General features: G+C 37.7%; 1 protein-coding gene across 10 annotated transcripts in view; it reads right to left on the bottom strand.

Moving 5' to 3' along the window:
* NAA16 (N-alpha-acetyltransferase 16, NatA auxiliary subunit) overlaps nt 1-23,722 on the bottom strand; it is an 82,638-nt gene that overhangs the window by 13,222 nt on the left and 45,694 nt on the right. For 4 of the 10 annotated variants that reach the window (XM_004274553.4, XM_049701034.1, XM_033436707.2 and 1 more), the window contains 8 exons: nt 18,155-18,283; nt 12,026-12,239; nt 10,997-11,190; nt 9,612-9,720; nt 9,089-9,187; nt 8,603-8,746; nt 6,117-6,214; nt 3,631-5,254 (listed from right to left, as the gene is read on the bottom strand). In XM_004274553.4, the coding sequence (XP_004274601.1) occupies nt 5,057-5,254; nt 6,117-6,214; nt 8,603-8,746; nt 9,089-9,187; nt 9,612-9,720; nt 10,997-11,190; nt 12,026-12,239; nt 18,155-18,283 (1,185 nt within the window). In that variant the 3' untranslated portion in view covers nt 3,631-5,056. Of the gene's footprint in view, nt 1-3,630; nt 5,255-6,116; nt 6,215-8,602; nt 8,747-9,088; nt 9,188-9,611; nt 9,721-10,996; nt 11,191-12,025; nt 12,240-17,436; nt 17,578-18,154; nt 18,284-23,722 lie in introns of those variants that run through there. The other 6 variants (XM_033436709.2, XM_033436710.2, XM_033436706.2 and 3 more) reach the window with 5 other exon arrangements.

Raw genomic sequence — 23,722 nt, 5'->3', positions numbered from 1 at the left:
AAGATTTCCTGCTCTTCTTCCCCATCCTGACTGCTTTTCCTTTGGGAAATTAATAGAGGTCTTGCATGCACTCAATCACTGGTTGACCCCCCATTTGCTGAACTCCTATTGTGTGCTACTAAAAATTAGCAACACGGAACCTGCCATGGATTTTTTTGTGGTTCTATGAGGATTTACTGTTAACACAATTGCTTATATAAGGATAGTGGGGTTTTCAAACTCTTTGGGGTACACTTTCCAGTGGTGTGCTGGAGCTGGCTCATCCAGGCTCCAAAGAGCCTACTGTGGCTTCTCTTCCCAACTTCCCAACTCTGTATTCAGGGACGCTAAACGGGCAGCTTGAAAACAGCCATAAGAGGAGTATTCACACAACACCAGCACATTCTCCAAATCAGGGCTTTCTCCCCTCTCCCCCTCAACCTCAGAGCCATTTATTAAACATCTACCAGGACACAACAGACTTTTTGCATGTATTACTCCATTTTCTCTCTACACTAGTCCTTAATGTAAACAATTTACTCATGAGAAAAGCCAAACAAAACCACTAACTGCAGGACAAGACTGAGTGAAAGCTGCAGCCCAGTTCTTATGACTCCAAAGCAGGGGCTCTTCCCCCGACACCCCACACTCCCCCCTGCCACCTCCTCCCCAGCCACCCTCCCAACTGTAATTGGCTCTCCTTCTCTACTTCTCATCTTTTCCCTTCGCTTTTGCCAACCAGATTTTAAGGACAAGAAATAACAAAACAGAAGATGAAGTGGAAACAAGGCAGGCTATGGCTTTTTAAAAATATAATTTTTTTAAAGTAAATAACAAAAGTAGCATATAACCTAGAGAGTAGCTCTTGTTATAGGCTCCATTATTCATAAGGACCCTCACAGGCTAGCCTGGCGTGTTTCATAATATGTATTGAAAAGGGTGGATATGGGCAGTGGTAATAGTTACTCGAAAGACCAGTAGGGGTCTTCTCTGGTGGCACAGTGGTTAATAATCCACCTGCCAATGCAGGGGACGCGGGTTCGAGCCCCGGTCTGGGAAGATCCTACATCCCACGGAGCAACTAAGCCCGTGTGCCACAACTTCTGAGCCTGTGCTCTAGAGCCCACGAGCCACAACTACTGAGCCCGTGCACCACAACTACTGAGCCTGCACGCCACAACTACTGAAGCCCACGCGCCTAGAGCCTGTGCTGTGCAACGAGAGAAGCCACAGCAATGAGAAGCCCATGCACCGCAAGAGTAGCCCCCGCTCACCGCAACTAGAGAAAGCCCGCGCACAGCAACGAAGACCCAACACAGCCAAAAAAATTTTTTAAATAAATAAATAAATAAGACCAGTAGGATATTAGAAATGAAAAAAAGAATTATTAGCAATAGATTATTTATATTCCAAACAATAGAGACTATAGATAAAGGAGACCGGAAACTCAGAGCCTCGGGATTTTTAATCTCTCTCCATGTATCTCTGAATTTGGTTTCTTTCTCTTTTTTCATTATCTGAGTACCCAGGTGCTGTGAAAAATATGAAGATGACCTGTTAGAACCCGCAAGTTGAATTTTCCAGGCTGGTTCCAATTTTAAATAATTACGTATTGTATCAAAACCCTAAATTTGTTACCTAAAGTCATTGAATATTTATCTTTTCATAATCCTTTTCCTATAACCATTCACAATTTTTAATATGATTTATGAGGTTTAGCCTGGGTCTTTGGTTCAGGAAACACAGCCACTGTACTGGGGACAGTCCTGATCCAGGGCATTTGTGGACTGCTGGAAGAGCTGGCTGTAGTTTCCGATTCAAGTTGGGTGAGCTTTGAAGAAGCAATTTCTTCTTTGGGCTCAGAAGGCTCCAACAAACTACCTTGCAGAGGAATAAAAAAGAGATTCAAACATTTACTGAACTAAAGCAAACAGCTCCCATTTACAGACTGTTGCACAGCAGAGGCAGGCTATTACCGACAAGGTACGGTGGGGAAATGACTTGCCCAAAGTCATCCAGCTTGAAGAGCATCAACAACCAACTTGAAAGGCAATGCCCGTCTTCCTCCAAAACCTGTGTTCTTTCCTCAATGCCCTGGTCTCAGATCATGTGCTGGGAAGAGATCTGTGAAGAACTAGGAAGATGTTCCTAAATAAAGCAATGAATGGTCTCCCTGATCCTCCTGCTACTTCCCTCCAGCACAGCCACCCCACGGTCTGCAAACCCCTCACCTCCTATCTTATCAGCTCCCAGGACAGAGCGTCTCAACATCAAAATTAGTTCCTTAAAGGAAGCTTTAAAAAAATGTCCGACGGGCTTCCCTGGTGGCACAGTGGTTGAGAGTCCGCCTGCCGATGCAGGTGACCCGGGTTCGTGCCCCGGTCCAGGAAGATCCCACATGCCGCTCAGCAATGGCCGCTGAGTCTGCACGTCTGGAGCCTGTGTTCCGCAACGGGAGAGGCCACAACAGTGAGAGGCCCGCGTACCGCACACACACAAAAAAGACACGCCCAGAATAAAAAAGCCAAATTCTGAAGTTATCACACTGTCACTTGAATCTTTGTCTTTTCCTATCTGTTCTGATAAACTTGGCAAGATCAACAAAGGACTTTTTGTGTTGAGACTAGAGGCTTCACTTAGTACTTGGTTCTCAGATGCCTCTCCTTTAGGTTTATCATTATTCTCTTTTAGCTTTCCAAAACTAAAAGTTGGGGGTAGGCTGGAGGTAGGGGATGGAGGGACATGATACAAAACCCTGCCTCTCTTATCTAAAAAAGATCCCTAGCACATCCCAGGTTTACAGTGTTTATACTCAAAGTGGCATGGGAGTAGGTAGGAAAATAGATACAACCTCTATACACAGAGGAATATACTACTGGATCTCACTAATCCCAGTGTCACTCTTTATCCTGCCTTCCACACCTTAAACCTAACTTCTCACATCTCCACTGTACCCACCCTATATATTTCAGAAACTCCAAATGATCCGAATGAAATACTTTTTAAAGACTGCTGTTGAAAGCACAATTTCCACATTAATTATGATTAACTGGCATCTTTTATAGAAATGGCATCTTGCTGAAAGTAACATGACAAATTACATGTTTCCCAGGATATTCAGTAACAAGATAGCCTAGTTCTATTATTATTAAAACTCTGAAAAGAAGCCAAGCTGCTGTGGCACTAGAATATATTGGTAGTTGGGTTATTTTTTTAAAATAAACTTGTAAAAACGAAGATAATTAAGTTTTTACTCCCTCAAAGAAAAAATATTTTGCAAAAATATTGTGACAGGGCTTCTCTGGTGGCACAGTGGTTGAGAATTTGCCTGCCAATGCAGGGGACACGGGTTCGAGCCCTGGTCTGGGAAGATCCCACATGCCGCGGAGCAACTAGGCCCGTGAGCCACAACTACTGAGCCTGCGCATCTGGAGCCTGTGCTCCGTAACAAGAGAGGCCGCGACAGTGAGAGACCCGCGCACCATGATGAAGAGTGGCCCTGGCTTGTCGCAACTAGAGAAAGCCCTCGCACAGAAACGAAGACCCAACACAGCCAAAAATAAATAAATAAATAAATAATAAAGAAAATAAAGGAATTCCTTAAAAAAAATATTTTGATAGTGTGAAACAACACAAACACAAATAAGCAACTGTGTACAAAATAATTTATTATAGCATTACATAGGTTGGCATTATTTTACAGTAAGTTTTTTTCTCTCAACAATTATGAATCTAAATATTAGCTCAGAGTGAAGGAAAACCATTTTAATTAATTGTTTCTCTAAATAAAATCTCCCCTTTTGAATTTATATTTGCCTTTAAAAGGAAGTATTAATGTTACAGACATTTATACAGTTCTGAAAGAAACATATTCAATGATTCTATTACTGTTTTCTGTACAAGATAGAACAAAAGCTACTACCCCCCCAAAAAATATTGCTCAACAATACTATATTTTAATAGTTAAACTAGCTGATAGTTTAAATTCTCATTTTGCTGATATAAAAATGTATTTAATAGTCAATGCATGGCTATAAGAGTAAGAATATCTGATTGTAATTTGTATTTTACCCTATTACGCTCCCTTGAAGCACTCATGTACAAACTACTTGGTAACGCAAAGCAATTTAGCCAAGAAAGCATAACTCTTGCCTGGGGGTCTTTAAGACTGATCTAGATACGCAACCAATTTACCAGTGAACTTCCATGATTAAGAGGCAAACAGATCCCCATATTCTGAATCATCAATATAAAACTGGAGTACCCCTGTTCAACAGAAAATAGCACTTTCACGGCTATTAAAAAGGAAAACGGTAAATCACAAAAAAAGTAAGGTGGACAAAAGGTCAAACTGAAGTAAATTTTAAATAAATATCTGTCAAAAGGAGTTCCATATCACTTCTGACATATAGTTATTAACACTTTAATATTGATGTGCTTTAATAAAAAGCAAACAAACAATAACAAAACAAACCAATAAGGGATCAAAACATAAGATTCTGAAACAAAACCCAGATCTAAAAAAAATAATACAGCAGAGCTGTATGCAACTTAGGTTAATTAAGAAATTATAGTTATGATACGAAGTGACAGCACCAATCACAATGCTAATAATTCAAAAGTTTAAGAAAGCTGTACAAGTATATAACAGGTAATTTAAGAGCTTTTAATGTAAATTGGCATAGACGGATAAAGAATAAAATAAGCTTACAGCATACTCCATTTAAAAATTCTATCCAATACAGTTGATCTTTGAACAAAAGCAAGAGTTAGGTGCACTGACCCTCCCTCCAAGCAGTCAAAAATCCACACTTAACATACAGGTGGCCCTCGGTATAAGCAGTCCTTCCCTATCTGAGGTTCTGCACCCCTGGATTCAACCAACTGAAGATCGCATAGTACTGTAGTATCTCCTATTGAAAAAATCCACATATAAGTGGACTCTCGAAATTCAAACCCATGTTGTTCAAGGGTCAACTGTACTTCATTTCATATCTATGTTAACATACAAGCTGGAAAAGAAACCCTGATCTGAATTCAACTTTGAGTTTTACAGAAGTCAACTTTCTAAGGGATTTCAAATTTCACTTGCCAAGACATCACAGTTAGCTGTGTGGTTTAGAGCTGCGCTATGACCGCCGACTTCACTCCCAGCAGGCAGGAAAGCAGAAGTAAAAGGAAGCAGGTTATGACAGGCCATCCTGTATTCTTCATACTGAGAATTACAGTTCCCAAAGCTGCCATCAAGCAGTGCCTCAGAAACCTTTATTAAAGTCTATTTAAACAAGGGAAAAATAAAAATTATTTTTTAAAAAAACTCTGGTTAATAACTATTTTAATCAAAAGATGCAATTTGTTAATTAAGCAAGAGAAAACCAACAATGCCACACTCTAAAATAACTTCTTGCTATCTATAATAAGTAATCACCACAAAAAAAAGAACATTTAAAAAATCAATTCTACAAAACCTTAAAAAAGCAATAGGGAACTTGCCTGCTGGTGCAGTGGTTAAGAATCCACCTGCCAATGCAGGGGACACAGGTTTGATCCCTGGTCCGGGAAGATCCCACATGCTGCAGAGCAACTAAGCCCATGCGCCACAACTACTGAGCCCAAGCACCATAACTACTGAAGCCTGCGTGCTCTAGGGCCCGTGCTCCACAACAAGAGAAGCCACTGCAATGAGAAGCCTGTACACCACAATGAAGAGCAGCCCGCGCCCAGCAATGAAGACCCAACAGTCAAAAAAAAAAAAAAAAAAAAAAAAGGGCAATAGAATTCTGATACTTAAAAAAAGTGAGTCTCTGAAACTGTGACCACTGAAAGTGTCCTTTATTAATAACAATAGTTCCCATTTACTGAGTGCTTACTATATGCCAAGCACTTCACAGTTTACTATTTCAGTTAACACCAACTCTGAGATAGACAGTATTTTCATCCTCACTTTATAAATGAGGAAAAGGAAGCTAAGAAAGGTAACTTGCCTAACATGACACAGCTCATAATTGGTAGAAGAGCTGAGATCCAAATCTACACATAACTCCGAAGGGCCACTCAAGAATTATGTTGTAAAGATATGTTTTGTTAGATCACTCAGTATCCACAATCTCTGGGAATCAGTGTGTGAAAACTCTTACCTTTACATTTTTATCTTTTATGGTTTCATCCAGTCTAGTGGCAATAGCAATTGCTTTCTCTTGCCTTGACTTGTCCAGAAAATACATCATTTTAGCACCTGAAATACCAAGACATTACAAAATGAGTGCATTCCTATGTCTTACATTTGAGTTGATTTATACTTATCAGTGACTTAAAACATGGTTCCAGAGACTTCCCTGGTGGCACAGTGGTTAAGAATCCACCTGCCAATGCAGGGGAGACGGGTTCGATCTCTGGTCCGGGAAGATCCCACATGCCGCGGAGCAACTAAGCCCGTGCGTCACAACTACCGAGCCTGCGCTCTAGAGCCCACGAGCCACAACTACTGAGCCCACGTGCCACAACTACTGAAGCCCGCACACCTAGAGCCCGTGCTCCACAACAAGAGAAGCCACCGCAATGAGAAGCCCGTGCACTGCAACGAAGAGTAGCCCCCGCTCGCCGCAACTAGAGAAAGCCCACGCGCAGCAGTGAAGACCCAACACAGCAAAAATAAATAAATAAATTTATTTTTTAAAAGAAGAGAGCAGTGTGACAGACGGACAACAGGAAAATGTTTGCATATTCACGAAGAAAATAATTTTTAAAGCTGTTTTAAAGTAAAATCCAGTTTATATTCCCCCTATAAATTACATGGTCCATGTTCCATGCTCATTTTTCTATTGGGCTTTTATTAATTTATATTTCTATTGTTAATTTATAAGAGTAGTATGTATATTATTAGCTTTTAATTAGTTACATATCTAATGTATTTTTCCCACTTGGCCTTCTGACTTTATGGCTTTTTTTTTTTAATGTGGCAAAAATTATCTTTTCCTTAGAATTTCATATGATGTTTAGAAAGGCATGTCCCATTATTATAATAAAGAAATGTCTCCCTCCATTATTCTGTGTTCTTGAAGAGAAATTCTTATTTGCCCTTACTACCAAGAAGTGCTGTAATTTTTCACAGGAATTAACTTTTTTTCCATAGATATCACAACCAAGCTGTATCCCTTTACAACAAGAAAGCTCAGGTTAAAATATTTAAAGTAGAAGCATAGTTAATTATATTATGTACTCCATTCATTTTGTCCCCAACTGCTTTTCCGCAATCTTTTTCCAGCTTCCATTTTGCCATCTTGTCATTTTATGAATTTGTATATGCTGCCTAACATCCTTCCTGTAACAAGACAGGATACAGTAAATCCTCAAAACACAAAATATGGGGACTTCCCTGGCGGTCCAGTGGTTAAGACTCCACGCTTCCACTGCAGGGGGCGCAGGGAACTAAGATCCCACATGCATGCCATGAGGTGCGGCCAAAAAGTGAAAAAGAAAACAAACAAACCCACAAACACAAAATACATACCGTAATAAAAAATACAAGAAAAAATGAGTGTCACATAACCTCAACATCCAAAGTCAACCATTAAAGCTTTGATGCTTCTTTTCAGCTTTTATGCCATGTGTATTTTTACATAGCTGAGATTATATGTTAATTCTGCATATATATTACAAAAGTACCCCTGTTATTACAAATCTTTTGAATAAATATTACTTTATATGACTACCTGTCATTTTATATGAACCTACCTACTACTGTTTTCCCTATTACTGGACATCATTAAATATGTTTCCAGTCTTTTCCCCATCCTTACACAGAGCATTCCAGTTAATATCTTTGCCCTTAAAGCTCTTTCTTTGCTTTGGATTAATTCTTTAAAATTATTTACACAGGGCTTCCCTGGTGGCGCAGTGGTTGAGAGTCCGCCTGCCGATGCAGGGGACACGGGTTCGTGCCGCGGTCCGGGAAGATCCCACATGCCGCGGAGCGGCTGGGCCCGTGAGCCATGGCCGCTGAGCCTGCGCGTCCGGAGCCTGTGCTCCGCAACGGGAGAGGCCACAACAGTGAGAGGCCCGCGTACCGCAAAAAAAAAAAAAAAAGATCCTTCTTTCCCTCTCTCCCTCCCTCCCTTCCTTAAAAAAAAAAAAAAAAAAAAAAAATTATTTACACAAATATGTGTGACTACAGCAAAAGGCACAGTTGTAATGAAGCTCTTGGTAAGAATGACAAATTGTTTTCCTACATGGCCAGGGCAATTCACACCTGCAGCAGTAAAATACAAGAGTGCTTATATACCACATCTTTCCCATACTTTAGTCTCCTTTTCCCACACAAAAATAATCTTTCCTTTTAGGTGGTAGGTTAGGTTGTTTATTTGAGACTTTTCTTGTTTCTTTTGAGGAAGGCCTGTATCACTATGAACTTCCCTCTAAGAACTAAGCTTTTGCTGCATCCCACAGATTTTGTATGGTTGTGTTTAAAAATAATCTTTCCTAATTTGGAAGATCAAAATGGTATTGTGTTCATTTCTTTTTCTCTGATAGTTAGTGAGGTTGATAATCTTTCCAAACTTTTCTTTTTTCGTCACATTCTAACTTTTTTCCATAAACATTTTAACCCTGGGAACTAAATACGAACCTGAAAGTAGATGCTGAAGAGAGGTAGCATTATGTTTGAGAAAATCCTCATTAAAACTTTCCAAATCCTTGTTAACAAATATTTTCTGCATTTCTTGAGACAGAACTTTGCTCACAACGTCTGGAAGATTACTATGATTAGACACTATAAAAAGAGAACATGTGAAGTTTATAAAATTTTTGGTCTGTACTTTGAAACAAAATCAATTGAAATACATTTATATTTATTATTAAACTTGATATATTTTACATAATAAAAAGAGTATTATTCCTTTGGAATATAAATACATTCTAGCTTAAAATGCACTAATTTCTAACATATCTTTGCTAGCATGTTCATTTTATAGATAAATCTCCATTTAAATACTATAAACATTATACTTTTTTTGCTTTACATTGTTACAAATCTCTTTAATGTCCAGCTTAATGGAAGACAGCTGAACTGTTATATTTACTTTTACATAAATATTACCTTTTTTATACTTACCAGATTTAGAAAATTTAATTAAACATTCATGTAACCATGGGTTATTCCTGTTGATGGCAAAAGCTCGTTTGACAGACTGCAGCATTAACAGAAACTTTCCTATGTCAGAAGAAATTATAAAAGTAACAGCATCAATATTTATGTATGTTTTTTCTTCACTTTATTTTAGCCTCACTTAAAATCCAGTAACAAAGTGTTACCTTTCCTGTAACATTCAAAAGCAAAATTCAAAGCTGCCTTTGGTTATCAAAGATAATATTATTTTCTAAAGAAATGCCTGAAAAATCATGAAGAATTGATTCAGGTAAACAACTTGTATGACTATTCAAATTATTCATTTGATCATAATATTCTAATTTATTACTCAGTAAAGTTTTGAGTAGCAAAGGAAAAAGGAATTAAGAGCCTTTGTGGAAGGCTGAAATGAAACTCTAAGAAACAAAAATAGATCTAATTCACAAAGATTCTATTGAATATGGCCACCAATAAAATCAAGGATTAAAATCTGAATTCAAACTATTACCTTTTCTAAAATATATTTCAAATGCTAATAGATGAGTGTCAATGTTATCAGCAACAAGGTTCTTAAGAGGTATAAGAAACTTGATAGCTTCTTCTAATGGATTTTCTATCTATTTTGAAACAGAAAGAAAAATTATTGTATTTAAAAAGTAGTTACACAAGTCAAATTTCCCCCCAAATTTTATATTAATACATAGCTGAAGTAATTTAGACAGTTCTCTTCATGTAACCAAGTAAGCAAGAAAAAATTTTAAAACTATCAACTATAAACAAATAGTCAATACTTTTCAAAAACGGAAATAGTTCTATTGCTTTTCTGATTATAAAATCAAGATAATTTTATAAAAATAAAAAAAAATACAGGAAATTATTCCACAGACTTGATGAAATGGTACTACAAGTACCATTATACTACAAGTACCATTATGCTACCAAGCCCCTTAAACTACAAACATTTAAAGGAGGCAAATATAATTGCACTACATAGTTGAAAAAAAGGACAAGTTTAAAATACTTATACTAGATTCACAGTGAATAAACCAGAAAGCTATTTCCCTAAATAGGAAATATTTCCCTAAATCTGGTTCCTAAGTAACTATTAACACTTTGAGAAAATCCTGGAGATAAGATGCTATTCTCTTAGTAGCTAAAACATTATCTAGCAAGGTATATGAAATGCTTCCATATTTAATTGTATTGCTGCTCTAACAAATTACCAAAAATTTACTGTATTAACACAAATTTATTATCCTGTAGTTCTATAGGTTAAAAGTCCAACATGGGTCTCACTGGGCTTAAAATCAAAGTGTCAACAGGACTGCATTTCCTTTTGGAGGCTTTAAGGGAGAATATGTTTCAATGCCTTTTTCCAGCTTCTCAAGGATGCCCACACCCTCTGGCTTGTGGCTCCCACCCCACCCGCTTCAAAGCAACAACAGAGGATTGAGTCCTTTTCCCACCACTCAGCCCTCCTCTCCTGCTTCCCTCCCCCACGTTTAAGGCCCCTGGTGATTAATTACATTGGGCTTAGCTGGATAATCTAGGCTACTCTCCCTATTTAAAGGCCAGCTAAGTACAACCTTAAATTCCATCTGCCACCTTAATTCCCTTTGCCATGAAATATAACATGTTCACAGTTTCCAGGGATTAGAACACAGACACCTTTGGAGGGCCATTATTCTGCCTACCACAACTACAATTCTATCTATAATTTGCATTAGCCAAAATGTGCATATTATCACTCAAAAACAATTGATGACTATCATAATGATCTTGGCTAATACTACAAATAGCTTCTGATCTACAGATTTAAATAAATTATGTTTACGGTCAGAACGAACGAAATAACATAAATTTTACCAAGTAAAGACAGTAAGTTCATCTCACCCTTTCTAATTTTTCAGGTGTAAGTTCTTCTCTGAGACCACTAGTTTCTTCTTCTTCTTCATCCCGTTTTTTCTTTTGATTTTTTTGTTGACGTTCCCTTTCCACATGCTTTTTCTCTTCTTCTAATTTAGCCTTTTTTTGAGCTCTTCTCTGCTTGCTAAGCATTTTCTTCAATTCTTTGGCTGACAGGTTTTCTATAAATATCCAAATGAATGAAAATTCTGAGTCAATGTTTCCAATTTCCTCATATTCTTATTCAATACATACTATTAGTATAGTTTTTTGGGGGGCAACTATATAGAAGTTTTTAGAAAGTGTACTCCTAATGACTAGCTCAAACCTGGCACACAAAATGCAATAGCAAATGCTGCATCAACTAAAATTAACCAATTCTAGCCTGGTTCTGCTTCCTACACAATACATGGGTTTAGGCAAATCATCTTCTCTCAGGCTCAAGTCCCAAACTGTATAAAGTGGGGCTGATGACTATCCTCTTGGAATATGAATATATCAAGGATAAGTGCAATGCACATAAACACCCGTGATCTGATCAGAAATTTGCCTCCATGCTATTTCTCAAATATTCTTAGATATTAACATTTTAGTGAATAAAAGGCTCTATACAGATATTCTCATTGGTATTATTATTTTCAATCAAGTAGGTATTCGAAGTTGTACAAATATATATTTTTTCCCCTAAAAAGCTCAAAACTATCTTCAATTCCTATTTAAGAAAAAAAAACAAAAAAACAGCCCATAAACATTTCTATTTTTCCTGAATGGGCCCTACCAATGATAAAAATTAGAATGACTACAGGTCATTCCATTAGGGTAATTTAGAAGCATCAGTTACAGGACATCATCCTGTCGACTTTTTCTAAGTCTTCCCCCCACTTTTTTGGGTATTATCAGTTATCTAATGTTGTCTTCACATCCATCTGATAATATACTTTTTCATCGTTATGTTAATGATGTTCTGAAATTTTGTGTTCTTTTCAAATCTCTTTAAGCAAGTCCCTTTTCAGTTACCTGAATTTATTTCTTGTTGTTTGCTTTCATTGGTCAAGGGATTATCATACAATTTCAAATATATTTCAATAGCTGATCTAGCGGCCTTGAAATAGAAGGCATGTCTCCTGAGTATATCTTCTAATCTCAAAAGGTCAACGTAGGCACGAAGGGTCATCTTTCTCATGCAGTAAGTATGGAAGTCAAATTGATCGTCGGTTATCTCAAAAAAATGCTTAAAAACAAAACCACAAAATTATCCCTTACGTTTATGTCAATAATGTCTACTTTTGAAAAGAAAATCATAAAAAGCCCGAAAGGTAATGTAAGCAGTCACAATTTCACTTAGTTGCCCGCTCCAGTGTTTAACATATGAAGGACCTCAAGGTGTTCTTTGCATTAAACTTAAGTTTCTCTTCCTATGATCCATGCCCATTCTCTATACATCATGTTTTATTATGATACTCAATTTCTATGAAATAAGTCAGATGAAGGGAATTCCCTGTTGGTCCAGTTGTTAGAACTCAGCGGTTTCACTGCCAGTCCCGAATTCAACCCTGGTCAGGGAACTAAAGTCAGATGATCAGGTTATTTTTTAAACCTGGAAATTACAACATACTGATATTTTCGTTTTAATGAAATACTTCTCCTCACTATTCCCCCCAAAATCAGCAATGCAGAGTTAAACTGAGCTGAACGGAGACTAAATATATATAGGTTCACACTGAATGTCTACAAATTAGATGGTTCTACTCAACCAAGAGCTCTTCAAGGACAAGCCTATCATATCCATCCCCACTACCTGGCACAGGGCCTAGCACAGCAGACATTCAATAAGCACAATATTTGCCAACTCAGGAGAGAAGCTGCTTATCATTCGTGTGACTTGTTAATTTCCTAGAGCCTCAATTATTTAACCTAAGTTAGGAATAAAGAAATATCAATATATACAGCTAATTTCATAAGGTTGCTAAGGGACCAAATAATTATTTTAAAGTTCATTCTGAACAGTAAACTGCTTTACAAAGGCAGAACATTATGGTTTTCTCTCACTCATTAAACTCCCATTTATCTACTTACATTCCATTTTAGCAAAAGTTCTTAATCTGGAGTCTACTTATAAACAAGCATAATAACATTTTCCTAAGGAGAGAGCTTGAGGCTTTCATCCAATTCTCAAAGGGTCCGTGGCCCAAAAAGGGTTAAGAACTAATCCCCTACACGGAAAAAAGACAACTAACCCTCTGACAAAACAATTTATACTTTTATTTTCTTCCCTACATGCATCTCTACCTCCATCTTCTTTCTTTCCCCCTATTTTAGCTTTGCCAAAAATATATAGGAAAATGAATGATTCACTACACACACACAGATCAAACTCTGCTACTACTTCATTTTCCCTCTGTCCTGGAGGCCTAGTAACTCACTGTGCAGAGAACACATTAGTAATTGTCCATATCATTTGATAATTTTAGTTATCTTGGTAATTAGAAATACACTATACACAGAATTACTGTAAGTACCTGAGACTTTAAGGGAAGAATACTAAGATAAAAAGAATAAAAGTATACATTGTGAAGGAAAGAAATGGGGAAGAAAAAAAATGAACATTTTAAATTAGTTTATATTTCCTAGTTCAAGAATCATGCTTTAATGTTATATTTGAAAGTTGCATTCCTCCCATTAATAAGACAAATAATAACATAAACTTTTTTTAAATCAAGGAATTACATAGTTGTTCACAGCTAATATAAATCAAGTTATATCTAGCACTATAATATCTTAAAATTCAATACAACTGACTGAGGAAAAATGGCAGTGCCCAAAATCATGGCACACATAATGAGATGAAAGCATCTGAGAGATTACAGGACCTTTTTTAAGGGTGAGAAACATTTATGTGTAAAAAGGCAGACACAAGTTTCAAGAGATATTCCTATAGCATTAGTAGACGTAGATTTAAATCAAGTCTTAGAGGGAGCCATATGGAACCACAAACATTTAAGCTGCCTCTTTATCAGTAACAGCCCATAGGCTGCCTCTCTCCAGTTAATGTCTTCCATAAATAGGGTAACCAACTTAATCCCAGTTTGTCTGAGGCTTTCTCAGTTTTTCCACTGAAAGCCCTGTGTCTCAGGAACCTGCTCAGGGATGGCATATTCCTACTTAAAAACAATTAAATAATCTTAGGTTGATTTTCTTTTTTAACTTTTAATTTTGGAATAATTATAGGTAAAGGAAGTTGCAAAGATAGTACAGAGATGTCCCATATACTCTTCCCTCAGTTTCCCCACAGGTTATATTCTATAGTAACTATCAAAACAAAAACCTGACATTGGCTTAATGTGTGTGTATAGTTCCATGTGATTTTATCGTGTGTAGATTTGCGTAACCACCACCACAATCAAGATAAAGAACTAGTCCATTACCACAAAGATCTCCCTAGAACTACCTTGGGGTGATGTTTAAGTCTCCAAATTTATAAAACATAAAAATATACTAGATAACAAAAACAGGCAAATAGGTAGTTACCTTCCCTGCACTTCAGCCAAACATGAACATGATGTGGTCACTTAGGTCACGCAGAAATTAGGCACCCTAATTTTAACATACAGCCTATGCCCTTAACTCACTTGCCCCCTCATCATCAACACTAGTTCTCTCTTTTGGGGGTGAGGGAAAATGCGGCGGGAATGCTGACAGGAATTGCTTAAGTTGTCAAAATTAGGCTTGTATCGAAGTAAGACAAGTCATCAAAAAATTAAGAAATGCTATTCACAGCTTAAAAGTATGGTTTTCTTTAGGAATTTCCTATTAGGCCTTCTCTTCTGACCCAGATTCTCCCACCCAGTACTTCTCAGAGTTGCTGCAGGAGACTAATAGGAGCTCATACATGGAAAGGCTACAAAAATCTCTGGACTTAAATAATAATAACTAGACCAACTAGGGCAATAAGCAACTCTATTTTCTTTACAGAAAATCGGTTGTTAAAAAAGCATGTGTCAGGACTTCCCTGGTGGCACAGTGGTTAGGAATCCGCCAGCCAATGCAAGGAACATGACTGACTTCGATCCCCGGTCTGGGAAGATCCCACATGCCATGGAGCAACTAAGCCCGTGCGCCACAAGTACTGAGCCTGTGCTCTAGAGCCTGCGAGCCACAGCTACTGAGCCCACACACCACAACTACTGAAGCCTGCGTGCCTAAAGCCTGTGCTCTGCAACAAGAGAAGACACCGCAATGAGAAGCCCACGCATGGCAAACAAGAGTAGCCCCCATTCGCCACAATTAGAGAAAGTCCGCATGGAGCAACAAAGACCCAATGCAGCCAAAAATAAATTAATTAAAATAAATAAATTTTTAAAAATAAATAAAAGCACATGTCAATTTGATAAAGATTAAGATGCACTAGAAGATAAATTTATGAACTTCCTATGGTTTTGATCTATCAGAAATCTTAGATCTTATCAAAAAGTTTTAGAAATATACATTGTTCCTATTTCAGATATAAATCAACACACTAAAATAATGAGAAACTAATCACCTGAAAAAAAAAGGAAAAGAAAGCTCAATTCTTGAAAGATAAAATAGTTAAAAATATTATTCTGAACACAAGTTTACAGCCAATACTTTGAAGGTGGTCATTTTGTCTTGTCTTTAATAAAACAAGTTCTAAACATCGGATTGGGTTGGACTACATAATCTTTATATATAATCCTAAAATCCTATAAGGGGGGCAAGATGAAGGCAGAAGAGGTACTACAGTGGGCCATTCTAGAAATCTAATGTTTCAAATCCAATTAGTAAGAGCATACAGCAGTATGTCCTAAGCTGAAACTGCCTTCAGTGAAAGAACTCTTGAATGAATTCTTGAAGGGAGAAGGACTTAGCCCTTCCTGGAACTTATTTCTCTATTCAATGACCTTCTATTTAGAAGGTCAACTGCGAAATTTTATATATGAAAGGTGCTCATTTCTTTACTAAAATAGTTAAAACCTAGGCACAAAAGTAACTCAAACAGATACCTATTATATCTTTGATTTCTGTAATTACTTGTAAATCCTTACAATTATATCAAGAATTTTCTTTTAGATTATATTAATTTTATTAGAAATTAATTTCAGAAGCATTAATCAGCAAACATTTAATCACCCTATTTGTACTATACACTAATGTTTTTACACATAACCACTAGAAGAGCTAAGCCTTGTAATATTTACTTTTTAGTATAAATTATTCACCATAAAGACTAGCTTACAAGTGAAATATGAAGGACCTTTTCTTACTTATCTGCTTCTGGTTATATTTTCAAGCACCAACAGCAAACCCTAAAGACACTTTGTAAAGTTTCTAGCAATAACAGTTATATAACATGACCAGAGGGTGACGATTTCTACCATGTTTTAATCTCTGATAACCAATGGTTTCCTCTAATTTTTTTTCCTTCAAAAATGCTTTCTACCAGTCAAAACATATTTCTTGAACTGGAAGTACAGCTGACCCTTGAACACCACCACGTGGGCCCACCAATATGTGAATTGTTTTCAACAGTAAATACTACAGGACTACACAATCCACGGTTGGCTGCATCCACGGATACAGAACCACGGATACGCAGGCACCGCACATACAAAGAGGCAACGAGAAGGCACAGAGGGATTCTCAACCTCACACAGCACTGGCACCCCAACGCCCACTCTGGTCAAGGGTTCAACTGCAGTAGTTCAAAATCACTGAAAACTCAGGGGAATGAAACTTAGTAATGGAATAGCTAGCAATCATAGTCTAACAATCTTCAAAAAATATTAAAAAGAGTAAAGTAGTACAGTTACTAATGTTAGGAGGAATGGGACTAGAGCTGGAAAAGTTCAGGATGACCCCCAGGTGTTCAAATTTGACTTTCACAGAAAATCTGATAAATTTCTAATTATGGTCTCGCTGGAATTACTGGTCCATACGTGCCGAGTAGGCTGTTCACTCAGGAAACAATCTACCGCTCCCTGAGAATGTCCTGGTTAATAAAAATGTCTTTCCTTAGTAACAAGCAGAATGCTTTTAGAGTGACCATCGTCTAGGAGTGTTGAAGCAAGCTAGTAATCTAGGTTTTGTCACAGAAGTAAGAGCCTGATTTAAACTTAGAATGCTTGGATACTGCCTGAAAATATCATCCAAAGGCTTTATATTTTCCAAGAAGATGAGAAGGATTTTCCCCAGCAATCCAGCCATCAAGCCCAGGCTTAAAAAGGAAAAAAACAAAACAAAACAAAGCAAAGCAAAAACTAAGCTATTTCTAAAAGGGCTCAGGTAGAATCCTAGTTCCAGTTCCCAACCAAAGCCACCCCCTAAGATTTAGCCTTCCTTTTGGGCAACCTCAGAAGTTTCACGTGGGAAAAAGGCCAAAGTGACTGCCAGAGTGCAGACATCAGGCTCACCTGACTACGACGCCTGTGGCTCTATACTGCGTCAGCTTGGGACAGTGCTGCCGAGTGACCCCCAGCTGAGGGCTGCTGAGGGCTGCCTCAGGGGTGCATTTGTGGCTCTTTTCCTCCTGTGGTCCATTTGGAAGGAGAGTGCTTCAGAGATGACAAAGAACAGGAAAACAAAAATTCACACACAAGGAAAAGAAAAGTCCCCTTACTAAGGCACATCACACACATAATCCTAGCAAGTAATAAAATAAGCTTGCAAACCAGCCACACATTGTGTACAAAGTGCTGAATGTGAGAACAAATATCCTGGGAAGACAAACTGGAGAGAGGCTGACTATAGAGCAGATCCTGACATAAAGAGGAGAGAGGTGGCCATCAGCTTGTACACCTTTCTAGGCTAGAGGTGAAAATCAATAATGGCCCGATTAGGGAATAGGAATTTTGAGTATATGTTAATCATAGCAACAATAACTTACTAATCTTTTCCTTCTTCCTTCAGGCAAAAGTATGCAGACATGTCGAAATCATAACCATTTGAGGATCAAAAGAAAGCAATCATTTATTCACAACTTCTGAATGTCTGAAAGGCTAAAGATCAAGAATTTTTTCACAATGAAGTTTCCAAAGTAGTTATAAGAGGTAGATGATCCCATGTAGAAATCTACCTGCTTTTTTTGTCACCTTACAGGAGAAAAATAAAGCCAAAACTCTATTAACTTACCCTTTCTACTTCATGGCATTTTTTCAAAGCATCCCCATATCTTCCCAAACGCTGATAAGCTGAAATGCATTCTGTTTGAAACCACATACACTGCATTTCATTTAGATTTTCCATGGCAGATGTTCCTTCCTGAAATGGAAGCAATCATAAATAAAGGAAGGAAACAAATAGAAGAGATCCTACAAATCCCATTTTCTCTTTTACAACTATGTCTACAAGGATTATTACGACAATAAATAGTATTAACAAATCATATAACAAATATATCAATGTGCTTCCAAAAGGCTCCTATCAACTTAAAATTACATGTCTTATTTTCCAGCTCTGTTGAGATATTCAACAACCTACACAGAAAAGACTGCAGATTACTGAAGCTAAGTTTTAAACACCAAAGCTTTTACTCAATCTATTGAAGACAGTAATCCTAAGAAGCACTGCCTATCTTTTGTCTATTAAGCAGAAGCTACTTAATCTTTCCTTGCCAACTTAGGATCACTGCTATTTACAACATCATTTTCAAATTGCTTACTAGTAGTTCCAAGCCTGCTTTTCAGTTTCCCAAGTCTCCTCCCTCCACGTCAGGCTATCAGTTGTCACTTCCTTTGTACCCATGTGTCTGCTTCTAACAGCATGTCCTGTTCCATGCCAACTCTTTGCAGTGGGCTGACAAAACCAAATAATGGAATTTATTAAGAATATTTGTGGGGCTTCCCTGGTGGCGCAGTGGTTGAGAGTCCGCCTGCCGATGCAGGGGACACGGGTTCGTGCCCCGGTCCGGGAACATCCCACATGCCGCGGAGCGGCTGGGCCTGTGAGCCATGGCCGCTGAGCCTGCACGTCCAGAGCCTGTGCTCCGCAACGGGAGAGGCCGCAACAGTGAGAGGCCCGCGTACCGCAAAAAAAAAAAAAATGAATATTTGTTAACTCAGGCTCAGTGTGTATTCTAGAAGAGTGTAAGACATAGAGTACCTAGTTTCAGTACAGGGGCACTGGAGTTTTGTCACAATTTAGAATAGTTATTTAAAATATACTTTATGTGACCCCAGGAAAGACAGTAAAAATATGGGTACATTTATATAAGTTTAATATTCACTTCTCTTTCACACCCATTGTGAGTTATCAGTTCAATTTTCAGAATTCAAGTATAAAAACTAGTTATCTCTGGGTAAAGGAAATTATGGTGGTATTTTATGTCATCTTTAGGGCTGCATATATATTCCATTTTTTGATGACTACATATGTTTATAAGAAATCTACATCATTCTTCATTTCAAAACTTTACTAACTAGAACTTTCCAACTTGCATCAGCAGCTCTACAAACATTCTAAACTGTGAAAAATCTGCAAGACGGAAATATGAGCACTTCACTCACTTATTACCAAGCAGATATAAACTGATTATCAGAGTCATTAGCAATTCTCCTCCCCCAGTTCACTGTTATCCACCACACATTAGGGACACGCCTGGCCAGTGAAGCAGCATGGATACACTAACAGGCTCTCCACACGGCACAGCAACCTATCAAGAGTGGATGACCGGACATGATTACGATGAGCAAGCTGAGCCCCAGGCTTTGAGGACTACTCTCCTCGAACAGCCAACCTTTCCCCTTCTTTCTTCCCCTTCATTCTTCTGGGCCTTTTCAGACATATCCGAGTCAGCTGTGATTTGCTGTGTGGGTGTTTTCTGTTTTTTATTTTTTTTAAACCACTGAATTTATTTAACTTAAGAAGTTTTATATACTCATTTCTAATTGTACTTTATTTCTAATCTAGCTTGGCCTTCCAGGTGGTACTTTTCTCTACAAGCATCACTGCTTTTACATCTACTCTTGGACTTTCTTCTAATTTCTAATCTTCAAAATTGTGACACAGTGGAAAGGGCATTGAAGAGTTTGAGCCCCGGTACTGCTATGTGACCAAAGATGATTCAAGTAACCTCTTCAGAGCCTTAATTACCTTGCTGTAAAATGTCATGTGATTTTACATGGGATTAGGTGCTATATGCACATAAACAGTACTACTGTTTTCCTAATTTTATTTTTCTCTAATACCCATCATCCTTTCTTTATTGATATAGCTAATGTACAATAATTTGTTATAGGTGTATAACAGTAATTCACAATTTTTAAAGGTTATACTCCATTTATACAGTTATAAAATATTGGCTACATTCCCTGTGTTGTACAATATATTCTTGTAGCTTATTTATTCTATACACAATAGTTTGTATCTCTTAATCCCTTACCCCCATCTTGCCCCTGTCCCCTTCTTTCCCGGCCCACTGGTAACCATTAATTTGTTCTCTATATCTGAGAGTCTGTTTCCTCTTTGTTATATTCGCTAGCTCTATTTTTTAGATTCCATATATAAGTGGTATCATACAGTATTTGTGTTTCTGTCTGACTTACTTCACTTAGCATAATACCCTCCAAGTCCATCCATGTTGTTGCAAATGGCAAAATTTCATTCTTTCTTATGGCTGAGTAGTATTCCATTGTATATACATATATACTGCATCTGCTTTGTCCATTCTTCTGTTGATGGACACTGGTTGCTTCTATATATTGGCAACTGTAAATAATGCTATGAACATTAGGGTGCATATATCTTTTCGAATCAGTGTTTTCATTTGTTTCTGGATTTATACCCAGGAGTGGAACTGCTGGGTCATATGGTATTTCTATTTTTTCTGAGAAACCTCCATACTGTTTTCCACACTGGCTGCACCAGTTTAGATTCCCACCAACAGTGTTCCCTTTTCTCCACATCCTCACCAACATTTATTTGTGGTCTTTTTGAGGGCAGCCATTATGACAGGTGTGAGGTGACACCTGACTGTGGTTTTAATTTGCGTTTCTCTGATGATTAACAACATTGAGCATCTCTTCATATGCCTGCTGGCCATCTGTACGTCTTCTTTGGAAAATGTCTATTCAAGTCTTCTGCCCATTTTTTCATCATGTTGTTTGTTTTTCTGACGTTGAGTTGTATGAGCTGTTTATTTTGGATATTAACCCCTTATGAGTCACATCATTAGCAAATCTTTTTTCCCATTCAGTAGGTTGCTTTTTCATTTTGTCGATGGTCTCCTTTGCTGTGAAAAAGCTTTTAAGTCTAATTAGGTACCATTTGTTTATTTTTGCTTTTATTTCCTTTGCTTTAGGAAACAGATTCAAAAAAATTGCTATGATTTATGTCAAAGAGTGCTCTGCCTATGTTTTCTTCTAGGAGTTTTATGGTTTCCAGTCTTACATTTAGATCTTCAATCCATCTTGAGTTTATTTTTGTATACGGTGTTAGAGAATGTTCCAATTTCATTCTTTTACATGTAGTTGTCCAGTTTCCCCAGCACTACTTACTGAAGAGACTGTCTTTTCTCCACTGTATATTATTGCCTCCTTTGTTGTAGATTAATTGACCGTAAGTGTGTGGGATTTCTTTCTGGGCTTTATTCTGTTCCACTGATCTATGTGTCTGTTTTTGTGCCAATACCATTCTGTTTTGATGACTGTAGCTTTGTAGTACAGTCTGAAGTCAGGGAGCTTGTTTTGGCTATTCAGGGTCTTTTGAGTTTCCATAAAAATTTTAAATTATCTGTTCTAGTTCTGTGAAAAGAATACCCTTGGTATTTTAATACCAAGGAACTGCACTGAATCTATAGATTGCCTTCAATAGTATGGTCATTTTAACAATATTAATTCTTCCAATCCATGAACACAATATATCTTTCCATCTGTTTATGACCTCTTCAATTTCTTTCATCAGTGTCTTACAGTTTTCTGAGTACAAGTCTTTTACCTCCTTGGATAGGTTTATTCCTAAGTATTTTATTCTTTTTGATGTTATGGTAAATGGGATTGTTTCCTTAATTTCTCTTTCTGATAGTTTGTTGTTAGTGCATAGAAATGCAACAGATTTCTGTATATTAATTTTGTATCCAGCAACTCAATTCATTAATGAGCTTTAGCAGTTTTCTGGTGGTACACTTAGGATTTTCTATATATAGTTATCATGTCATCTGCAAACAGTTACAGTTTACTTTCTTTCTAAATTGGATTCCTTTTATTTCTTTTTCTTGTCTGATTGTTGTGGCTAGAACTTCCAATACTATGCTGAATAAAGGTGGCAACAGTGGGCATCCTTGTCTTGTTCCTGACCTTAGAGGAAATGCTTTCAGCTTTAGAAAGCATTCAGAAATGATTTAGAACATTACTGATGTTCTGTCTGGATGATCTGTCCATTGATATAAGTGGGGTATTAAAGTCCCCTACTATTACTGTGTTACTGTCATTTCTCCCTTTATGTCTATTAATATTTGCTTTATGTATTTAGGTGCTCCTATGTTGGGTACATATATGTTTACGATTGTTATATCTTCTTCTTGGATTGACCCCTTGATCATTACCATCGTTCTTGCTAATACTCCGCACCACCACTACATCTGCCACTTTACAATTACTGTTGATCCTATGCCATATGAGTTTTAGAAATACTAGTTTGTATCCTACTACGCAATTCTAAAACATGGGTTTTAAAGAGTCTACCTAGGGCTTCCCTGGTGGCGCAGTGGTTAAGAATCCACCTGCCAATGCAGGGGACATGGGTTTGATCCCTGGTTCAGGAAGATCCCACATGACACTGAGCAACTAAGCCCGTGCGCCACAACTACTGAGCCTGCGCTCTAGAGTCCGTGCGCCACAGCTACTAAAGCCCACGTGGCTAGAACCCGTTGCTCCACAACAAGAGAATCCACTGCAATGAGAAGCCCACGCACTGCGACAAAGAGTAGCCCCTGCTCACCACAACCAGAGAAAGCCCACGTGCAGCAATGAAGACCCAACACAGCCAAAAATAAATTAAAAATTTAAAAAAAAAAGCTCTTTTACGATAAGAAACAACAAATGGTCCATAAGTAGTAGCTTTTAATGAAAAATTAAACCTATATGTGTACATGTACATCACATGCATAGACCATACGTTGTTTCTTTCTCATCATAAATATATACACAATACAGATATATGGTATATGTATGTGAGATGTGTGTGCATGTGTGTGTTTGTGTGTGTATGAATGACATACCATTTGTCAATACCAAGTAATGTCAGTCTTAAATTTCTGGGTAATTTCATGGGTAAAAAATGATATATTGTTTTTTTCCCTGATTATTAATGAAGGTATCTTTTGGCCATTCCATATTCTACTTCTGTGAACTAATTATTCATCTCCTTTGCCCATATTTGTATTGTCTCATCTTTTTCTTATTGAGTATTGTGTGTGTATGTGTATTTAATGTTTCTATGACATCATTCTTGCAAGTAGTTAAATTTTCACAATAAAACTTCAAGCTAGGGCTTCCCTGGTGGCGCAGCGGTTGAGAATCTGCCTGCTAACGCAGGGGACACCGATTCGAGCCCTGGTCCGGGAGGATCCCACATGCTGCGGAGCAGCTGGGCCCGTGAGCCACAACTACTGAGCCTGCGCTTCGCAACAAGAGGCCGCGATAGTGAGAGGTCCGCACGCTGCGATGAAAGGTGGCCCCCGCTTGCCACAACTAGAGAGAGCCC

This window comes from Orcinus orca, chromosome 18 (assembly GCF_937001465.1).
Source record: "Orcinus orca chromosome 18, mOrcOrc1.1, whole genome shotgun sequence".
In the NCBI taxonomy this organism is placed as follows: domain Eukaryota; kingdom Metazoa; phylum Chordata; class Mammalia; order Artiodactyla; family Delphinidae; genus Orcinus; species Orcinus orca.
This window is presented reverse-complemented; position numbering and strand designations above follow the sequence as displayed.